Source organism: Bos mutus, chromosome 4 (assembly GCF_027580195.1).
Source record: "Bos mutus isolate GX-2022 chromosome 4, NWIPB_WYAK_1.1, whole genome shotgun sequence".
Taxonomy (NCBI): Eukaryota; Metazoa; Chordata; class Mammalia; order Artiodactyla; family Bovidae; genus Bos; species Bos mutus.
The window spans coordinates 68,472,995-68,492,371 of record NC_091620.1 but is presented as its reverse complement, the minus strand read 5'-3'; the positions used below and the strand labels follow the sequence as shown (position 1 = coordinate 68,492,371).

Here is a 19,377-nt window from a genome sequence, read left to right as displayed (position 1 = left end):
CTCTATTTTCTCTCTTTGTAACCAGTGAGATTATCTCCATGTAATGGATGTTACACAGCACTGCTTTAAAACTAACTCACTTGCTCTCTCTCAATTCCTGGCTCATGTTTAAATACCAGACTTCAAAGTAATGTTTGCTGGTTGACAAACCCCTGCTTGGGTATGATAGGCCCCTGATTTTGAAGAGGCTATTTCTTTAAGTGTTAGAAATGTTGGATTTTGCTTGACTCTGTGTAACTGCGCTCTTGCTTCTGTCCTTCTGGCAAAATGTGGTTTATGTTGTTTCAGAGCTGGACCAGCATACAGCTGATTTCAAAGGAGGAAGCTTCCCTCTGTCCATAGTTTCAAGTTACAGCAGTTGCAGCAAGAAGAAAGAGAGTGGTGCCTGGAGAAAGGTGAGCACCAGTCCTCGCAAGAAGTCTGGCCGGTTCTCTTCACCCACCTGGAACAAGCCAGACTTGAGTGAAGAAGGTAAGGGGGCAGGCATAAGACGTGTGTACCCATGAGGTGGTTTCTGAATGCCAGTGTGCTTTATGTTTATTACTATGCATTCAACAAAGCAAAATTTTGAGGATTTCAATGTGTATTTTTCATGGAATAAAGCATGTGGTAGGTACATTCCACAAATAGTTGAGAGTCCCCTACCTGAAAAAAACCATTCATACTAGAATTCTGAAATTAAATGTATCTTTACCATGTTAATGATCATCTGCTTTTCAGCAATTTGATTTTCTTGGGATCCACACAATTATATTTATGTAATAAAAGCTGACACATAAAAAGAAAGAAATAGGCAAATGTGCATTCAGAAGTGAACCTTAAACTTTTAGAAGTATGTGTTATTTGATTATAGACATATTTAATACCAGTTTAAGGTGTTTATAAGTGAGTCAGCTTTACATATTTCTTCCTACATGAGATGTATGCCGTGTACCAAGTTTTCTTCTAAACACTAGAAATAGAGCAGTGAAAACAGGAGATAAAAATCACTCCCCGACAGAATTTCATTCTAATAAATTATTAGACCTGTTCCTTATGGCTTTGATATTAGGATAATCAGTTGTTTAAAATATCCTCCCTCAGTTCAGTTCAGTCATGTCTGACTCTTTGCCACCCCATGGACTGCAGACGCCAGGCTTCCCTGTCCATCACTAACTCCTGGAGCTTACTCAAACTCATGTCCGTTGAGTGGTGATGCCATCCAACCATCTCATCCTCTGTTGTCCCCTTCATCTCTCGCTTTCAATCATTCCCAGCATCAGGGTCTTTTCAAATGACTCAGTTCTTTGCATCAGGTGGCTAAAGTATGGAAATCAGAGCTTCAGCATCAGTCCTTCCAATGAACATTCAGGACTGATTTCCTTTAGATGGACTTGTTGGATCTCCTTGCAGTCCAAGGGACTCTCAAGAGTCTTCTCCAACACCACAGTTCAAAAGCATCAGTTCTTCAGTGCTCAGCTTTCTTTACAGTCCAACTCTCACATCCATACCTGACCACTGGAAAAACCAAAGGTTTGACTAGATGGACCTTTTTTGGCAAAGTAATGTCTCTGCTTTTTAATATGCTGTCTAGGTTGGTCATAACTTTTCTTCCAAGGAGCAGGTGTCTTTTCATTTCATGGCTGCAGTCACCATCTGCAGTGATTTTGAGGCCCAAGAAAATAAAGTCTGTCACTGTGTCCACTGTTTCCCCATCTATTTGCCATGAAGTGATGGGACCGGATGCCTTGATCTTAGTTTTCTGAATGTTGAGCTTTAAGCCAACTTTTTCACTCTCCTCTTTCATTTTCATCAAGAGCCTTTTTAGTTCTTCTTTACTTTCTGTCATAAGGGTGGTGGCATCTGCGTATCTGAGGATATTGATATTTCTCTTGGCAATCTTGATTCCAGCTTGTGCTTCATCCAGTCTGGCATTTCTCATGATGTACCCTGCATATAAGTTAAATAAGCAGGGTGACAATATAAAGCCTTGATGTACTCCTTTCCTGATTTGGAACCAGTCTGTTATCCATGTCCAGTTCTAAATGTTCCTTCTTAACCTTCATATAGGTTTCTCAGGAGGCAGGTCAGGTGGTCTGGTATTCCCATCTCTTGAAGAATTTTCCACAGTTTGTTGTGATCCACACAGTCAAAGGCTTTGGCATAGTCAATAAAACAGAAATAGATGTTTTTCTGGAACTCTCTTGCTTTTTTGATGATCCAGTGGATGTTGGCAATTTGATCTCTGGTTCCTCTGCCTTTTCTAAATCCGGCTTGAACATCTGGAAGTTCATGCTTCACATATTGTTGAAGCCTGGCTTGGAGAATTTTGAACATTACTAGTGTGAGAGTTGAGTGCAATTGTGCGGTAGTTTGAGCATTCTTTGGCATTTGCCTTTCTTTGGGATTAGAATGAAAAGTGACCGTTTCCAGTTCTGTGGCCACTGCTGAGTTTTCCAAATTTGCTGGCATATTGAGTGCAGCACTTTCACAGAATCATCTTTTAGTGTTTAAAATAGCTCAACTGGAATTCCATCACCTCCACTAGCTTTGTTCATATCCTCCCCTAAAAGATATCATATTTGAGTAAGAATGAAAAGATGTTCCAACCTCATATGCATTATGGATCTCTGATACATGTAACTAACTTTACGTCTTCAGGAGCCCCTTGTACCCCACACTAAATGGCAACTCACTCCAGTATTCTTGCCTGAAGAATCCCAAGGACAGAGTAGCCTGGCGGGGTGCAGTCTATGGGGTCACAGAGAGTCAGACATGACTGAAGAAACTTAGCAGGCACGCACACATGGCAGCTTTACAGCAGTGGGGTTCCTAAGTGAAAGGAATATGATGTCTAAAATCCTAAACAGTTGTTTTTGTTACCATATTTTTCATATGGCAGATTGTATTGATTTTTAATAAAAACTAATGCGATTTTAACTATATCAATACATGCCAGAGTTGTGTGATTACCCTAAGTATGTGATCATAAGTTATGACTTAAAGTCACGTAAGTAATAAGTTTTAAAGTAATTGAATGGATAGTCACTGAAAAAAATATGTAAACTCTCATTGTAAAGGTAAGTGTTATTTATAATAGGATACATTTTGATCTCCGAGGCTTGCCCTTACTTCCTAAAGTTAGAGTGTTTGCTCCAGGGAATAAAATCATTAGACTGTAGCCCCCCAATAGAGCAAAGAGACTCCCTCAGCTGGCTTTCTGTAACAAGGATTATACCTGTTTATCCTTGGAAAGTATCCAAAAGAGCTCGACAGTGAGGACTGTCCTCTCCATTTACAGATGGCACAATTGAGACTCAGATCCCTTTGATCACCTGCTTCAAACCACTGCTCCTACAAACGGGGGGTTCTGCAATCCATGTTTTTGTTTCTTATGAGTCCAGTGCTGATTTCTTCAGTCTGTGCCACTCATAATAATCCTGGTACTCAAATAAGGACACCTATGCAGGCTCTTCACTGTGTCACTTCCAAGTTCATTAGAATCCCTGTAGGATTCAGGACCAACTGCTTTCCTGAGCTAAGTGAGTACCTAAACAGTAAGCATTGTCAATATATATTGCAGTACTGTAGATTTGTCAGACAAAATCCATAAGTGAATATGAACTTTAAACAGTATTATGGAGATAAATCTAACTTGGAAATATATATTTGGCTAAAAGCTGAATTATAAATTATTTTAAGTTTAAATTTATAATATTAGTTGCAGAACTAGTGGATATATCAAATGTTCCTTCAAACACAAAAACTTAATTGAAAGGTGAATAAAACTGTGTACAACCATAGTTTGACATCAACATAGAGATTTGCAAAGCGCGTTGGCCAGGGTTTAGGTGAATAAACCACTGGTTGGTTAACAACCAAAGGTGGACATGCCTCTAGTTTTAATTTTTTTTATAATAGTCACCCTGTCCAATACTTGCACTTCATACAAAATTATTACAACAGTGTTTGGGTTGATATTTTTGGACATCATTGTTTTAAAAAATACCAAAATAGAACTCTCTTGCATTCCATGCAGACCACTAGGGAAGCTCATAAAATTTGATAAAGACACAGCCCTTTTCTGTCCTGACCTAAACCAGGGAGACCTAAACCTGAGATGATGGTCACTGCTTCTGGAGGGCAGAGTCCAAGCTTAGGCACTTCCGTGCTAATTAGGGAAAAGCTACTAATTAATGCTTTCTGACAGTAAGGACAAAAGTGTGGATGAGGAAATGTACAGACCTTCTGATGATCTGCTTTTAATCGGGATATACCAAATTCGACAGACTTCTCAAAATCATTCTTTAATCTATGCTAGCACCATTCATACAATTTTAGAATCTACTCAGAAGCAGCTGTATTAATGCATTTATAAAATGTAGAATATTATAGAAAGACATTTTGAATCTAAAATGGTTTAGTGTTTCTCAAACTTTTGACCATAAGGCACAGTGAGAAATGTATTTTAAAGCTGGACCAGTACACACAGACCTATGCATTTGCATGTCTCTGTAAATGGATACCAACTTATATATTTACTACATACAAGCTGTGCAATCCGGTGTTTCCTATTCTGTTTTTTTTTAAATGGGTTGAAATTTGCAGTTAGAAAAACATTGGTATGATATGCAGCGTTTGTTTTAATGCTGTGACTTTTTGTTTACTTTTCCTATTTAGTTTTCTGTAAAATGCAAAGCAATCAAAAGTTGTTTCTATACCTGCACTGTAATACATCATGGGGCCCACACATCAAAAACTGTGTTGGGTCTACACAGTCAGGATCCCTTGGAAGGCAAACAAAGGGATTACCATCTTCAAAAGGCAGGTAAATATTAACCCTCTCTTAGGCACTTGGAGAACAAAGGCCTAAGGTTGTGGGGACTTGCCTGATTAGAATAGGATCCACTGATGAAAGTGGAGTTTAGGATTCCTGAATTGAGCCTCAGGTGGTGTGAGTTGTATTGATTTTAGTCATAAATATACATGAGGTCTTTGCGCATTCCCTAGGCTTCCACAGGGCCTCAAGAAATGGATTTAATCCAAAAACAATATGAAGAGACTATTTCTTTTAAATACAGAGTTCAAGATCCGCAGGGACAGTCTATGGAAATGACTGCTTTTTTTTCTTTAAACAGGTATCAAAAGTAACACTATATTACAGCTGAATTGTAACAGGAATGCTTCGCTGTCAAACCAAAAGTAAGTTTCCCCTGCAGATTTAACTCATAACAAACAGTACACATTCTCATCGTGTGTGTGCTAAGTCACCTCAGTCGTGTCCAACTCTTTGCCACCCCATGGACTGTAGCCCGCAAGGCTCCTCTCTCCATCGGATTCTCCAGACAAGAATACTGGAGTGGGTCACCCTGCCCTCAGGGGATCTTCCAGACCCAGCAATCCAACCCTCATCTCTTATGTCTCCTGCATTGGCAGGTGGGTTCTTTACCACTAGTGCCCCCTGGGAAGCATTAGTCTGTGCAACTGTTATGCTGTGAATATAATTTTTTAAAAAGCAATAGAGGTAATTCAAATGCTAGTATTAAGCTGAAATCGAATGAATGAAATCTAAAAAAAATACAAAGCCTATTTTGCTTTTAGTTTGGTGAAAGATTAGAAATATCATTGATTTGATTTTGTATCAAGTTTGATATTATTAATACAGTTCACAAAGATATGGTAAAATCCTGTATTTGTGAACTTTTAAACAGGCTTTAGAGGACTGATGATTTTAATGACAGAGTTACAGAAACATAACATGACTGACTTTTTTTCCTCATGCTGCTGCTAGGGAATTGTCAATTATGCTTCCAAATTTATAAACTGAAATAAAGATTTATCATAGAATAAAAATGCTTAGCTAGTTTGTAAATAGGGCCTTGTATAGCCAATAAGTTGTGTATCCTGTAACTTGGCAGGTGACATTTAGGACCCTGGTTCACAGAATTACAAGAGGGGTAGGGGGTCAATGAATCTGTCACATGCTTGTTTGTGCCAGGCCCACTGTTAGATCTGTTGTATTCAACAGCCTATACAGTATTTGTAATAACCCTATGATGTAGCACAAGGCATTTGATAGAGAGAAGGGAACCCAGGAACTGAGGTGTTGAGTACAAAAAAGAAACCCAACCCATGGTCACGTTGCCAATAAAAAGTGATAAATTGACATTTACTCCATTGTCACACTGCCCCCCACACCAGCGTGTTTAGTGTCATCCTTGGGGACAGCGAAGGAAAGGGAAGAGTAAGGAGACTGGAATATTGTAAGTCAAAGTGGATTTCTTTGTGTAGTAACATTTTATCCTATTGAGAATTCTGACGGGGAGTTACCAAAATCAGATGGGAATGGGTTGTTGTATAAAGTGACATTTATGGATGCCTTTAAAGGATGTTAAAAACTTTTTTGCTCCACAAATCCCCCAGGAAGGTGGGGGGGTCTAGGTTTCCATATTGGAAGTTGGATGGTTGCTCTGGGTTTGAAAAACTCTTTTCTGAAATCTGTGGTAGGTCTTTAGAGAATGATCTGTCATTGACCTTGAATCTGGATCAAAGACTCTCTCTGGGTTCGGATGATGAAGCAGATCTTGTCAAGGAACTTCAGAGCATGTGCTCTAGCAAATCTGAATCTGATATAAGCAAGGTAAGCAGGACACAGTGCGGAGGGCCTTGAGTGGCTCCCCCAGCAGCAGACAGACTTCTTGGAGCCACATCATAGCTCTTTCCCTGAGAGAAATCCCTTATCAAATAGTATGACTAAAGCTCCAAATCAAAACTTCCGTTACCTTGCTTAAAACACTTATACAACAAGGGAGCTCTATTTAGCACAGCTTCTCTGAAAAACCCAAAGTGAAAGCTGCATGTGGTGTGTTACCACAAATTAAACCAATACCACCTTTTCCTTTCCATATCCCTAACTTTGGCCGTCACCAATCAGTAAGAGCATGGCAGCAGACTTGCATTCTGCGGCGGGGAACAACTGTACTTATAAAATAAGAAAAAATAAGTAGCCTGTGTAATTTGCTTAAACTGTGAAATTTGAGATCCAAAGATGGAAATCAGTGACCCAAAATCTTGAAGCATTAACAGCATCAAGTTCAACCTGTTTTTGCACTCTGATATCTGCAGCAGTTTTTTACCACGCTTCCTTGATAAGGGCCTTTTGCTTGAAAGGGAGCAAAAGAAGGTAGTTATAACTTGTGCAGGTTCTACCCCAAAACTCACCTGTTGTATTTGGACAGTCTACTAGGGATAAAGAACTCACTAGCTTATTTAATCTTACTGGAAGTGAGTCGAAATAGTTAACCCTGGAAAAATAAGGTTACAATGAAAAATCTTGCAAACGTTATATCCTTTCATTTTGTGCCAAGTATTTTTTTTTTTTTTAAATAGGGCTTATCTGGTTGTCTTCTTATGACTTTAAAAGACTTTTTTTTTTTCCTTAGAAACTGTGTCTCATGCATTTGCTGTTAGTTTCGCATGAAAGCTTAAAGTCCTTATGTGAGCATTTTAGGACCTAAGCTTCTGACAGTAAGACAAGGACCACACTTCTCACTGTGGGTTTTCCACAGTGACTTTACATCTTACCTTGAGTATGTCACAGTTTACCTGTGAAAACATGACTTGATAAATTGTGTATTTTCCAGATTGCTGATTCCAGGGATGATTTAAGGAGGTTTGATAGTTCAGGAAACAACCCTGTGTTTTCAGCAACTGTTAATAATCCAAGAATGCCAGTGTCACAAAAGGTAAGTGTCCCTTTTCCCTCCAAAATGGGACAAAGAAGGATTGTTGTAAAATTGACTTTACAAATCTTTCAATGTGCGTTACAAAGTTACTTTTACACTATAGCAGGGATATAATCAGGATAAAGGTGTAAGTGTTCACTAGGTAATCAAGGTTAGAAAAAAGTACTGTTTGTTTGGCTAATAGCTTGAAGGAATCACGTAGAAAAGCATTACTTCCCCCTCTTCTATTTGATGCCAAAAAATTGGATTCCAAAATTTTTACTATCTCTTCTATTTGTTTTCACTAGTTTATGCCAAACCTAGAACTAATGTAACGTCTCTCTTCTTTGCTGTATTTTAAAATGGAACATTGAATTTCTTTTGAGTACCGTTTTCAAAAACTGGAGTTAATGCTGAGTGATAACAGAAAAATCTACACATACATAAAGATTTACCTCTGATTTACTTGAACTTCCCATACCATGCATGTTTCAGAGACAGAATGTCCTTTGCAAGCAAATCAGAATGAGCCAGGATTCCCATAGAGTTCCTTACCCTCTTGAAATAACTTTTATGATTGGTTAATAAATGCCAAAAGATGAGATGGCCCAGTATGGTACTACTGAGTGAACGGAAACAATAAAAATACTTCTTACCCAGTAGTGCTTTTTTGAGGCGGTCCATTTTGTAAGACGTATTTAATAATGTGTGGTGTGCTCACCAAGCTATGTCCACTGTGGTTCACGTCCCCTCACATGGCAGCTAACACAGACCTGTGGGGAGAGGGAGTGCAAACAGCAGGATTGAACAGCGAGCGTGGTGAGACTATCCCATTATTAATCCTCCTCTGACAGCCTGGGCTCCCGGCTTCAGTAGCTTTCAGTCCTGACTAGTTTCCTGTGAAGCTGTGTGTGTTGGGGGAAATATTAACAAGGCTGGGGTCTTATATAAAAACATACAACATGACAATCTACAAAGAAGAGCATGGCCTGTGTGGCTTACTCTATATAGTATTTGTTCCTCTCTGTGATTCCCCCCACCCCTAATTAGGAATGGCTTAGAAGCACAGCAAAAGCATCGTTGGGAACAGATAAGAATGACTGAGGAGGTGACACCTGGGGTCCCTGCTGATAACTCTGGTTCTGGATGGAATACATTTTTGTTCAGGGGCTGTCCCTGAACTATGGTTCAGAACACATTCCTTGGGCTCGCCTTCTATTTCTTTGCCCATTGAGCATTCTAAGGACTATTCCCCGATGATCAGTTGTTTTCTTAGAACCTGCCACCAGAGGGCGACGTAGTACTCATTTGGCATTTGCCAGATTCCTGAACCCTTCACAGGCTCAGGCCTTTTCTATCCTGATAAAGGCAATGAGCATTTCTTGGTTAGATGCCCAGTTTCTTCTGTTATCAGGAAGTAATTCCCTTTAGGAGGAAAAGCTCTCTGTGTTAGCTGAAATCATTTTCTCCTGTGTGGTCAGAGAGGGGCCTGTTAATCAGGCAGCTTGTCAGCCAGCCTGCTTAAACAGAAAAGCCCATATTTACATAAATACATATTTAAGTCATCCATAGAATATATAATAATAAATGTTTTCTTCTTATGGAGATGAAAATTCAGTCCCCTAAAGCAGAAATTCCCATTTTGGTAGCATCATGAAAACTATTTGAGGATTTGTTTTTTAATCCCTTGTACCCAGACCACATGCCCTAGAGGTTCTGATATAATTGGTCTAAAGTACAACCTGGACGTTGGAGTTTTTAAAAGCTTGGTGACTCTCATGTGCAATCAGGGCTTAGACCTGTTCTGTAGCACATACCTTTGATCCATCATTCGCATTTTCTACCCATTTCTTTCCAAATTATGTCCTTGAACTTCACGTAACTTATGTTACATATAACTTACTATTTCAGACCATCCTGTACACCTCCCCATGTCCGTGTCCACCCTTCCTCCTTCCTTACTTCACCACTCACTTGAGTTCTGCAGATTGGTAAACATGAAGGGGGACCTACCCAAGTGAGCTCACGATCAGGGAAAACGCTGTGAGTAAAAGGTCTTATTGCAGCATCATGAGTTGCTCTTACCTGTCCAACTGTGTTTCCTCATGGGCAAAAAGAGGCCTGGACCAGGTGATCAGAAGGGTTCAGAAGTACTCGAAGAATGCTAGCATGCAGTTTCCAAGAATTAAAGATCTTGAGCTCCCTAGTTATAGATGCATCACCAGGAAACAGTTCACTACTGCAGAAGCTCCATTAGCACAAGGATGGTGCCCTTTTACATTCTCTACTGTGAGCCAAGCACCAGGAACAGTGCTTGTCTGATAAACATTCAGAATATGTGAGTAATAGTTCAGTTAGATCTAAAGGCAGAAAAATTCAGTGACACACTCAAGGTATATTGCATTGTAGAACTGCTTACAAATAGTTGGTTGGAGTAGTCCAGTTTGATTTCCTCAGGCCTAAGACTTCATACAACTTCTGTTGAGGAGGAGACTCCAGATTCAGGCACTAGTTTCACTGACTCTTATCTCTGGCACCACAAAGGACCTAGTGGAGATCAGACCGCGAGTCTACAGGACATTAAGCATTCAACTTCTCTCCTGTCTTCCCCCGCCGCCATGAGAACCTATGTTAAGGGAGAAACTCATACAGAGAGGAGAAAGTTAGTTAGTACCGATCACAGAAGTTGGGAACAATGTCAAATTAAGCTGTTCTGTTTTCCTTTCTTACAGGAGGTCAGTCCTCTCAGCAGCCATCAAACAACCGAATGCAGCAACAGTAAATCAAAGACTGAGTTGGGTGTTTCAAGAGTTAAATCTTTTCTTCCTGTTCCTAGAAGTAAAGTCACCCAGTGTTCCCAGAACACCAAAAGAAGCAGCAGCAGCAGTAATACAAGGCAAATAGAAATAAACAACAACTCAAGAGATTTGGAACCTACGCAAAAATGAACAAGTAGAAAAATCTAGCAAATAGGCCTGCCTACAGTATTCTCATTCTTCTGTATATTTCACACAGAAACCAAGGACAACAAGATGTAAATACCTTTAAATGAATCAAATGTTTTCACTGCAATATAAACGATGAGTGCGGGACCACTATTCAATTTTTTGTAAAGAATGTATTTATAACCAACTTTTTTTTTTTTTCAATTCTGTCAAATTGAACTGCAATACCAAGAAGTTATACCCACTTTTCAAGTAGTTTTATAATAGAAAAGTCATAATAGTTTTACTCAAGATGTTCAGGGGTATTAAAACAACTGTGTACTGTATATCTATACATATGTACATATGTACATTTAAGAAAGCTATGCATCATTGCATACTGCATTAAAAATGTGTACAGCATTGGCTTAGATAACATGTATCATTTTAAAGAGATCATAATTTTATGTTCACTTGATGAGAAATGACTAGAACGGGGCAATAACAAATCATTTCTAAACAGTTACTTTTCTTAAAAGCCATATTAAGTATTTTGCCTGTTAAACTCTAGTTTTCAGTTTCAAAACTTTTAATGGTTGCATCATGTATATTTATGTTTATGGGTTTGTGTTATGACTCCTGTAAATATGAACTTATATAATGCAATAAAAGTGTTATCTTTCTTACAAAAGTTTTGTACCTAAGTAGATATAAAAAAGAATAACTGTAAATGCTTCAATAAGTTAACTCCCTCTTCTAGTGGCACAATCGATATTTTCTAGACTTTCTTCTCAAATTACTAATGACATAACTAAAAGTTATATGCCTTGACACCAAATAAAATATTGAATTAGTGAAATAACTTGGCTGTAGTTTTTATTGCTTTTAGTAGTTTATCCATGCAAAAGATATTTGTATTCAATTTAGAGCCATTTAAACTGGTCCTCCATGTTTGTATTTCAGTAGCTATTCAGAGAAGACTTTTGTTACAAAGTATTAGTTGGTTTAAACTAGAATAAACATTTCAGTGGAGCTCTTGGAATGAAGTGCTCATTGAAAACAAATTTTTCATACTTACCAAAAAAAGTATAATTATATACCAACAATCATTTGCTTATCTTAGAGTATTTAAAGTCCTTTCTTAGCCAGATGGTTATTTAAAGTGTACACATGTGCATGAAAACTATATTACATTTTGCAAGTATCTTTAAAAAAATGTATAGTGAAGTGGAGGAAGAATCAAGGAAGAGATCAGTTCCAGTACCTGTCAGCCTAGGCTTCATCTCTGCCATCCTTGGGTGTACAGCATGGACCTTGTAACAGGAAGTAGAACTAGAGCAAGGGACTGAGGGTAAGTAGGAGAGAGAGAGGCTGGAAGAAATAGTCTTAGGCTTGAACACAATAACGCCTTTGAGCTGGACTTAAATTCTTGGTGCCCTGGTGGTATTTGATACTCTCAAGTGTTTCACAGAAAGACATTAATCCTGGGGACAAAACTCAATGCTCTCCATATCATAGATCAACATACCCAGATTGAGGTGGCTCTGGGGCATGTTGTCCTGCTAAAATACACCTTTGATTATATTGAATTTTATTTTTTTAGTGATAAGGCATTGTTTTATATTGGCAATTTTTCTGAAGATATAGATCTCATTATGGTAGTCAAGGACCAGAAAAGAGAAAAAACAAATTTGCAATACATTATTAAGATGACATCTAGTAACCTATCCATATAGTTTTGACTGGTTAGTAATTCAACACATATACTTACATAATTGGATAGTAGACTGCAAGATGTCTAAAGAGGGCATTTAGATTAGGAGTTTTCAAAATACACATGAAAACCTGGTAATGGGTCATTTTATCAATTTAGGTAATCACAACTACCATTTTTTGAAAATAGAATAGAAAAGAAAATATCAGAGCACATCATGGTATCACAGTCAATAAAAGAATTTTTTGTGAAGTTTTTGTTTAATTGTGTAGATACATGGATGTAAGCACTGGACTGTGATGTCAAATATAACTTTCTGTGGGTCATGGCCACAAGTCTTTGAAGCTCCATACCATTAATGGTGACGGTCAGGGTACTTCAGGGGTAAAGAGGTCTTTGGTGTTATACAGCCTTGTGACTGAATTAAGCACTAACATTTATTAGCTGTGTGACCTAAGACTCTCTGACCCAGATTCCACAATAGTTACGTAGGATCATGACAAGCCTACAAGTTGTCCTTGAGCATTAAGATGAGGTAACAATACAATGTTCCTAGTTACCTCCTCGCACATAAAAAGTAATGAATTATGTCCCCTAAGTCTTTGTGGCATTCCAACATCCCATCAAGTTGTAATAAACTCACAAATACTAACAGCTGTATTATGAGCATCAGATTCTACTAGAGTTGTATAAAACACCTAATGAAAAGAAATATCTACTTGGAAATTGATAACTATAACACATTAGCAAATTGTATTTTCCTTTTATGTTAACTTGATGATGAGCTTCTAAATATACCTAACACATTTTGCAGTTGCAAAAAAGAAGTACACATGTCATAAAATCTGATTATTCATGAAAAAAGCCAATTTCTATAGAAAAGGCTGAACTTTCATAATTTTTTTTTCCTGTGCAGTCAATACTTAATGCAAATTAAGTTCAGTTGACTAGACATAGCCAACACCTGATTTAGGCATTTATTCCTAACAACTATGAGCTATTACACAAAACTTTCTCTATGAAGTTATGTGATACTTTCTGAATTTGATCCCTTTTGTAATATTTTTCTCAAGAGAACATTCCACAGATGTGAAAGCAATAAATTAGTGAATAGATAATCCTGTTAGTTTGGTTTTTACTACAAATAAATAGTTGTTATAGACCAAGATGCCATTGTTAATTTGAGAAAGAGGACTATGGAAATACCTGGAGAAAGGATATCAGATACATACCTTATCTATTCTGTCCTTAATATAATAGATATTAGAAGATAACATTGACTTATCAAGTCAAGAGCTGCAGTTCTAGCCAGAAGGCTAAGATACCATGTAGTATCTTTGGTTTCAATGACTTCATTGGGGGAAAAAAAAAAATGAGGATTATTCTTGTTCCAGAAAGAAAAGCACAATAGGAAAATCAGAAATCCTGACAGTTGTTCCTACACATTCTGATACTTTAATAAGAGTATCAGCTAAATAAATCCCCCTGAAAAAAGTTACTTGGGTTATATTTTAAGGAAATCAGGAATGTATCAGAGAAATTAAGAAATCAATTATTTTACAACTGCCCTAAAAACAACAAAATACCTAGGAATAAATTTAACCAAGGAGGTAAAAGACCTGTACACTGAAAAGTAAGACAGTAATGAGAGAAACTGAAAAGGGCACAAATAAGAGAGATTCTGTGTGCTCACAGATTGAAAATTCAATACTGTTAAAATGTCCAACTCATTCTATGAGGCCACCATCACCCTAATACCAAAACCTGACAAAGATCCCACAAAAAAAGAAAACTACAGGCCAATATCACTGATGAACATAGATGCAAAAATCCTTAACAAAATTCTAGCAATCAGAATCCAACAACACATTAAAAAGATCATACACCATGACCAAGTGGGCTTTTCCCAGGGATGCAAGGATTCTTCAATATCTGCAAATCAATCAATGTAATACACCACATTAACAAATTGAAAAATAAAAACCATATGATTATCTCAATAGATACAGAGAAAGCCTTTGATAAAATCCAACATCCATTTATGATAAAAACTCTCCAGAAAGCAGAAATAGAAGGAACATACCTCAACATAATAAAAGCTATATATGACAAACCCACAGCAAACATTATCCTCAAGGGTGAAAAACTGAAAGCATTTCCTCTAAAGTCAGGAACAAGACAAGGGTACCCACTTTCACCATTACTATTCAACATAGTTTTGGAAGTTTTGGCCACAGCAATCAGAGCAGAAAAAGAAATAAAAGGAATCCAAATTGGAAAAGAAGAAGTAAAACTCTCACTATTTGCAGATGACATGATCCTCTACATAGAAAACCCTAAAGACTCCACCAGAAAATTACTAGAACTAATCAATGATTATAGTAAAGTTGCAGGATATAAAATCAACACACAGAAATCCCTTGCATTCCTATACACTAATAATGAGAAAACAGAAAGAGAAATTAAGGAAACAATTCCATTCACCATTGCAAAGGAAAGAATAAAATACTTAGGAATATATCTACCTAAAGAAACTAAAGACCTATATATAGAAAACTATAAAACACTGGTGAAAGAAATCAAAGAGGACACTAATAGATGGAGAAATATACCATGTTCATGGATTGGAAGAATCAATATAGTGAAAATGAGTATACTACCCAAAGCAATTTATAGATTCAATGCAATCCCTATTAAGCTACCAACGGTATTCTTCACAGAGCTAGAACAAATAATTTCACAATTTGTATGGAAATACAAAAAAACCTCGAATAGCCAAAGCTATCTTGAGAAAGAAGAATGGAACTGGAGGAATCAACCTACCTGACTTTAGGCTCTATTACAAAGCCACAGTTATCAAGACAGTATGGTACTGGCACAAAGACAGAAATATAGATCAGTGGAACAAAATAGAAAGCCCAGAGATAAATCCACATACCTATGGACACCTTATCTTTGACAAAGGAGGCAAGAATATACAATGGATTAAAGACAATCTCTTTAACAAGTGGTGCTGGGAAAACTGGTCAACCACTTGTAAAAGAATGAAACTAGAACACTTTCTAACACCATACACAAAAATAAACTCAAAATGGATTAAAGATCTCAATGTAAGACCAGAAACTATAAAACTCCTAGAGGAGAACATAGGCAAAACACTCTCCGACATACATCACAGCAGGATCGTCTATGACCCACCTCCCAGAATATTGGAAATAAAAGCAAAAATAAACAAATGGGACCTAATTAAACTTAAAAGCTTCTGCACAACAAAGGAAACTATCAGCAAGGTGAAAAGACAGCCTTCAGAATGGGAGAAAATAATAGCAAATGAAGCAACTGACAAACAACTAATCTCAAAAATATACAAGCAAATCCTACAGCTCAACTCCAGAAAAATAAATGACCCAATCAAAAAATGGGCCAAAGAACTAAATAGACATTTCTCCAAAGAAGACATACAGAGGGCTAACAAACACATGAAAAGATGCTCAACATCACTCATTATCAGAGAAATGCAAATCAAGACCACTATGAGGTACCATTTCACACCAGTCAGAATGGCTGCGATCCAAAAGTCTACAAGCAATAAATGCTGGAGAGGGTGTGGAGAAAAGGGAACCCTCTTACACTGTTGGTGGGAATGCAAACTAGTACAGCCACTATGGAGAACAGTGTGGAGATTCCTTAAAAAACTGGAAATAGAACTGCCTTATGATCCAGCAATCCCACTGCTGGGCATACACACTGAGGAAACCAGAAGGGAAAGAGACACGTGTACCCCAATGTTCATCGCAGCACTGTTTATAAGAGCCAGGACATGGAAGCAACCTAGATGTCCATCAGCAGATGAATGGATAAGAAAGCTGTGGTACATATACACAATGGAGTATTACTCAGCCATTAAAAAGAATACATTTGAATCCGTTCTAATGAGATGGATGAAACTGGAACCTATTATACAGAGTGAAGTAAGCCAGAAAGAAAAACACCAATACAGTAAACTAACGCATATATATGGAATTTAGAAAGATGGTAACAATAACCCTGTGTACGAGACAGCAAAAGAGACACTGATGTATAGATCAGTCTTATGGACTCTGTGGGAGAGGAAGAGGGTGGGGAGATTTGGGAGGATGGCATTGACACATGTATAATATCATGTATGAAACGAGCCACCAGTCCAGGTTCGATGCACGATACTGGATGCTTGGGGCTGGTGCACTGGGACGACCCAGAGGGAGGGTATGGGGAGGGAGGAGGGAGGAGGGTTCAGGATGGGGAACACAGGTATACCTGTGGTGGATTCATTTCGATATTTGGCAAAACTAATACAATATTGTAAAGTTTAAAAATAAAATTAAAAAAAAAAAGAAAACAAATAATGGACACAAGCATAAAAAAAAAAAGGAAAAGAAAAAACACTTGACAAAATTCAACATCCATTCATGATGAAAACTCTTACTGAATGGGTATAGAAGGAACACATGTCAACGTAATAAAAACTATCAATGACAAACCACAGTCAATATAATACTCATTGGTGAAAAGTTGAAAGCCTTCCTGCTAAAATACAGAACAAGCGAAGGACACCCACTCTCACCTCTTCTATTCAAAATATTGAGTTGGCTAAAAAGTTAGTTTGGGTTTTTTCATAACCTCTTCCAATAGTATTGAAAGTCCTAGCCACAGCAATCAGACCACAAAACAAAAATAAAAGATATCCAAGTTATAAGGGAAGAAATAAAATTGTCATTATATGCAGACGATGAGATACTATATATGGAAAAAGCCCTAAAGACTCCACACAAAAACTATTAGAAATGATCAACAATTTCAGCAAGGTAGAAGGATATAAGATTAACACATAAAAACTGGTAGCATTTCTTTACACTAACAATGAAATATCATTAAGGGAATGTAAAAGAACAATACTTTTTAAAATCACACCCACCAAAATAAAGTATTTAGGAATAAACCTAACCAAGAAGATGAGAGGTGAAAGAATTATAAGAACTATAAAACATTAATAAAAGAAACTGAAGATAATTCAAAGAAATGGAAAGATACCCCATGCTTGTGGATTGGAAGAATTAATATTGTTGAAATAGTCATACTACCCAAAGCAATCCACATATTTAATGAGATCCCTACCCACTCCAGTGATTTGGCCTGCAGAATCCCATGGACTGTGTAGTCCATGCAGTCACAAATAGTCGGACATGACTGAGCGACTATCACTTTCTTTCTGTCAAATTACCCATAACAGTTTTCAGTGAACTAGAACAAATAATCCTAAAATTTATATTAAACCATAAAAGACCCCCAAAATTGTCAAAGAAATCCTGAAGAAAAAGAGCAAAGCAGGAGGCATAAGCCTCCCAGACTTCAGACAATACTACAAAGCACAATAATCAAAACAGCATGGAATTGGCACAAAAACAGACGTATGGACCAACTTTCTGAGAGCCCAGAAAGAAACCCACTCCCCTATGGACAATTAATCTTTGACAACAGAGGCAAGACTATATAATGGGAAAAACAAAGTCTTTTCAGCAAGTAGTTTTGGGAAAGTTGAACAACTGCATGTAAATCAATAAAATTAGAACACACCTTCACACCATACACAAAAATAAATTCAAAATGACTTAAAGACTTAAACCTAAGATATGACACCATAAAATTCCTAGAAGGGACCATAGGCAAAACATTCTCTGACATACATCATATCAATATTTTCTTAAGTCAGTCTCTGAAGGCAATAGAAATAAAAGCAAAAATAAACTTTCAAACTTTTGCACAGCAAAGGGAACCATAAACAAAATGAAAAGCCAACCTATAGAATGGGACAAAATATTGTGACAAATTGTGAAAATATTGTGCAAATGATGTGACTGACAAGGGATTAATTTCCAAAATATACAAACAGCTCTTACAGCTCAACAAAGAAACAACCCAATCAAAACATGGGCAGAAGACCTAAATACATATTTATCCAAAAAAGACATACAAATGGCCAATATGCCCATGAAAAGATGTTCAACACTGCTAAATAATATTAGAGCAGTGAAAATCAAAACTACAATGAGGTACCACCTCACCCTGGTCGGGATGGCCATCATTAAAATGTCTTGGTCCACTGGAGAAGGGAATGGCAAGCCACTTTAGTGTTCTTGCTGTGAGAATCCCATGAACAGTATGAAAAGGCAAACAAAATGTGACACCAAGAGATGAGCCCCCCACGTCAGTAGGTGTCCAAAATGCTACTGGGGAAGGGCAGAGAAATAGCTCCAGAAAGAAAGAAGAGGCTAGGCCAAAGTGAAAACGAAGTTCAGTTGTGGATGAGTCTGGTGGTGAAAGTAAAGTCTGATGCTGTAAAAAACAATACTGAATAGGAACCTTGATTCATTTTAGGTAAATCAAGGTAAATGGGATGTGGTCAAGCAGGAGGTGGCAAGAGTGAACATCAACATTTTAGGAATCAGTGAACTAAAATGGACAGTAATGGGCGAATTTAATTCAGATGACTATTATATCTACCACTGTGGGCAAGAATCCCTTAGAAGAAATAGAGTAGCCCTCAGTCAACAGAAGAGTTCAAAATGCAGTACTTGGGTGCAATCTCAAAAATGACAGAATGATCTTAGTTTGTTTCCAAGGGAAACCATGCAACATTACAGTAATCCAAGTCTATGCCCCAATGACAAATGCCAATGAAAGTGAAGTTGAACGGTTCTATGAAGACTTACAAGACCTTCTTAAACTAACACCAAAAAATATGTCCTCTTCATTGTAGGGGGTTGTAATGCAAAAGTAGGAAGTCAAGAGATATCCACAATAACGGGCAAATTTGGCCTGGGAGTACAAAATGAAGCATGGCAAAGGCTAATAGAGTTTGGCCAGGAGAATGCACTGGTCATAGCAAACACCCTCTCCCGATAACACAAGAGATGACTCTACGCATGGACATCAACAGATGGTCAACACCAAAATCAGATTAATTATATTCTTTGCAGCTGAAGATAGAAAATCTCTG

At 37.5% G+C, this 19,377-nt stretch overlaps 1 protein-coding gene across 2 annotated transcripts in view; it reads left to right on the top strand.

Moving 5' to 3' along the window:
* Nucleotides 1-11,507, top strand: part of CTTNBP2 (cortactin binding protein 2) — a 168,141-nt gene extending 156,634 nt beyond the window's left edge. Inside the window, exons 19-23 of one of the 2 annotated variants that reach the window (XM_070369594.1) lie at nucleotides 289-471; nucleotides 5,118-5,181; nucleotides 6,487-6,619; nucleotides 7,623-7,724; nucleotides 10,436-11,507. In XM_070369594.1, coding sequence (XP_070225695.1) covers nucleotides 289-471; nucleotides 5,118-5,181; nucleotides 6,487-6,619; nucleotides 7,623-7,724; nucleotides 10,436-10,651 — 698 coding nt within the window. In that variant the 3' untranslated portion in view covers nucleotides 10,652-11,507. The remainder of the gene's footprint in view (nucleotides 1-288; nucleotides 472-5,117; nucleotides 5,182-6,486; nucleotides 6,620-7,622; nucleotides 7,725-10,435) is intronic. The other variant, XM_070369595.1, reaches the window with a different exon arrangement.
* Nucleotides 11,508-19,377: the final 7,870 nt, after the last annotated feature.